Source organism: Saimiri boliviensis, chromosome X, assembly GCF_048565385.1.
Source record: "Saimiri boliviensis isolate mSaiBol1 chromosome X, mSaiBol1.pri, whole genome shotgun sequence".
NCBI lineage: Eukaryota > Metazoa > Chordata > Mammalia > Primates > Cebidae > Saimiri > Saimiri boliviensis.
Genome location: NC_133470.1, coordinates 70,769,999 through 70,772,662, shown reverse-complemented (window position 1 = coordinate 70,772,662; position 2,664 = coordinate 70,769,999). Strand labels below are relative to the sequence as shown.

General features: G+C 49.4%; 1 protein-coding gene across 1 annotated transcript; it reads right to left on the bottom strand.

Annotated features, from left to right (window-relative positions):
- Window positions 1-644: 644 nt before the first annotated feature.
- Window positions 645-2,409, bottom strand: LOC120366569 (glutamate dehydrogenase 1, mitochondrial-like). Its single transcript, XM_074391722.1, has one exon. The coding sequence runs from the start codon at window positions 2,389-2,391 to the stop codon at window positions 715-717; it is 1,677 nt and encodes a 558-aa protein (XP_074247823.1). The 5' UTR covers window positions 2,392-2,409; the 3' UTR covers window positions 645-714.
- Between the last annotated feature and the right edge of the window lie 255 nt (window positions 2,410-2,664).

Sequence of the window (2,664 nt, the reverse complement as noted above, 5' to 3'; positions counted from 1 at the left end):
GTGTTTGCTGGACAACAATACACGACTGAGAAGCTATAAATGACACTGTTTCATGACATAAAAATACTAGTTTTTTTCCATTTATTATTTTTATAGGCGTTTACTGTTTGAGTCAAGGTTAGGCTTGTTAAGTGATTAAAGGCAATTTTACTACAGCAGCATGCACCTATTTTATTCTAAAAGAATAAAATCTACAAGCAGGAACAGCTTTTGTATTTGCAACCTGTAAAACTGAGTTATTTTGCTGATATAAAATACAAAGAACTCACTTGAGGACCACGCCACCTTCTGAAAATGCCACACACCTACTTAAGTGTTAAAGTTACAGCATGTCCCAGACTTGTCCAGAGCAACGTTAAGTAGGCAACTGACTGCTCTTGACTGTCCCTTCCCCAGCAATAGCACTGATTGTGTTGGGAAAAGCCACAGGGCAAGTCTGCACAGCCAGATGGAGAGGACTTTTTGTTTAAAGGCAAAATACCAAAATGGTTCTCTGGTGTAGGTGACTTCCACTTTCACACTCAGCTTGTACATGATCCTCTAACCTTAATTTCTTTCTCCTTAAAGGGTTGATTTGGATTGACTTGTTCAGAATGGTATCCATTATCTATTGGGTCAGGAGAGAAAGGGATTTCTGTGCTTACATGTAAACGCGTGATAGGTCCGCAGAAATTATAGGTGAAGAGGGTAGTGAGGAAGTCAGCCACGATCCATCTATGCGAAGGTCACACCAGCTTCATTGTACACTTTGAAGACTTTCTCAATGGCATTGACATAGGCAGCTGTTCTCAGGTCCAATCCCAGGTTGTATTTCATGGCTGTGTGCATAATTTGCCTGGCAGAACGCTCCATTGTGTACGCCAAGCCAGAGTACACAATGTCTTTCTCAGATGCGCCTGATATCCTGTCTTGGAACTCTGCTGTGGGTACAATGGGAATAGTTCCCCCATGCTTTCCAAATTTTCTTTCTAAACTCTCTTGAACAGACATGAGCAAGTGGTAGGTAGAATCCCTTTCATATTTAAAGGTCAAACGGCCAAAGCTGACATGATTTAGATTCTTCAGCCACTCAAAGTATGATACTGTCACTCCTCCAGCATTCAAGTAGAGATCTGGAATAACCATAATGTTTCTCTCCAGGAAGATCTTATCAGCTTCTGGAGTTGTTGGCCCGTTGGCACCTTCAGCAATAATCTTGGCTTTGACTCTGGGTGCGCTGGATTTGGTCAACTGCTTCTCACTGGCAGCTGGGATCAGTATGTCACAGTCAGCCTCCAAGACGCTTCCTTCATAGGGCTTTGCCTTGGGGAAGCCCAGAATGGACCCATGTTGCAATTTGAAGGCTTCCAGTTCATTTGGGTCAATACCATCTGGATTCCATATACTCCCATCAGACTCACCAACAGCAATACATTTAGCACCAACACGATGTAAATATCTTGTAGAGTGCAGGCCCACATTACCAAATCCCTGAACAACAAATGTTTTATCTCCAAATCCTGGTGTCATTCCTAAAATGCTCATGTAAGAAGCTTCATTGATGAAGTTTTCAATCCCATGGAAGACACCACGGCCAGTAGCAGAAATGCGTCCGTGGATGCCCCCTTGACTGATGGGTTTACCAGTAACACAGGCACGTGCATTAATATCGTAGTGGCCTATGGTGTTGGCATAGGTATCAGCGATCCAGGACATCTCCCGCTCACCTGTGCTCATGTCTGGGGCAGGGACATCAATGCGAGGACCAATAAAGCCCTTCTTTGCTAGCTCCACGGTGAACCTCCTTGTGATCTTTTCCAGTTCATTATCAGTATAGTTCTTGGGATTGATCTTAACACCAGCTTTAGCGCCCCCAAACGGCACATCAACCACTGCACATTTGTATGTCATCAGAGAAGCCAAAGCTTTCACCTCGTCTACACTCACATCAGTGCTGTAACGGATACCTCCCTTGCAGGGCATGCGGTGCTGGCTGTGCTGGGCCCGGTAGCCTTCGATGACCTCCCAGGAGCCGTCGTCACGCCGGATGGGGAAGGAGAGGCTCAGCACATGGTTGCAGGGCTTGATGATCTGCAGGATGCCGCGCACCCGGTTCCGTTTCTGCTCCTCGCTCTCCCGGGTCCTCAGGTCCTCCACCAGCTTGTCCTCCACAATGCTGGCGCCGCGGTCGAAGAAGCCCTCCACCATCTTGAAGAAGTTGGGGTCGTCCTCACGGTCGGCCACCACCTCGCTGTAGTGGCGCAGGGCGGCCAATGCGAGCCCCAGCTGCGGGGCGGTGGCCGGCCGTCCCCGGGCCCGGCCCAGCAGCGCGGCCGAGTTGGTGGCCGCCGAGCCCAGGGCGGCGGGCCCGGCCCGGGACAGCAGCAGCGCTTTGCCCAGGTAGCGGTACATGGCGGCGGCGAAGGCGAGGTGCGAGATGGGCGCGGAACAGGCGCGCTTTCTGAGTCCCCGCGACGAAAGAGGAAGGGCCTGGAGCGGGTTGCTCTTTTAAGCCGCAACTTACTTCCTGTCCAGCTGTTCCCTCCCCTCGGGCGCTAACGGACTTCCTGGCCAGGCGCCGCCCACGGCACCAGACCTCCGCCTTCCTTCTATACGTTCTTTTGTCTTCTGTTCTACCTTATATTTTCTTATTTCCTTCTGCTGGCGTAGAAAGGTAATTTATTT

Coding starts and splice junctions, on each gene's coding strand:
- LOC120366569 (XM_074391722.1), bottom strand. CDS start 2,391: ATGTACCGCTACCTGGGCAAAGCGCTGCTGCTGTCCCGGGCCGGGCCC.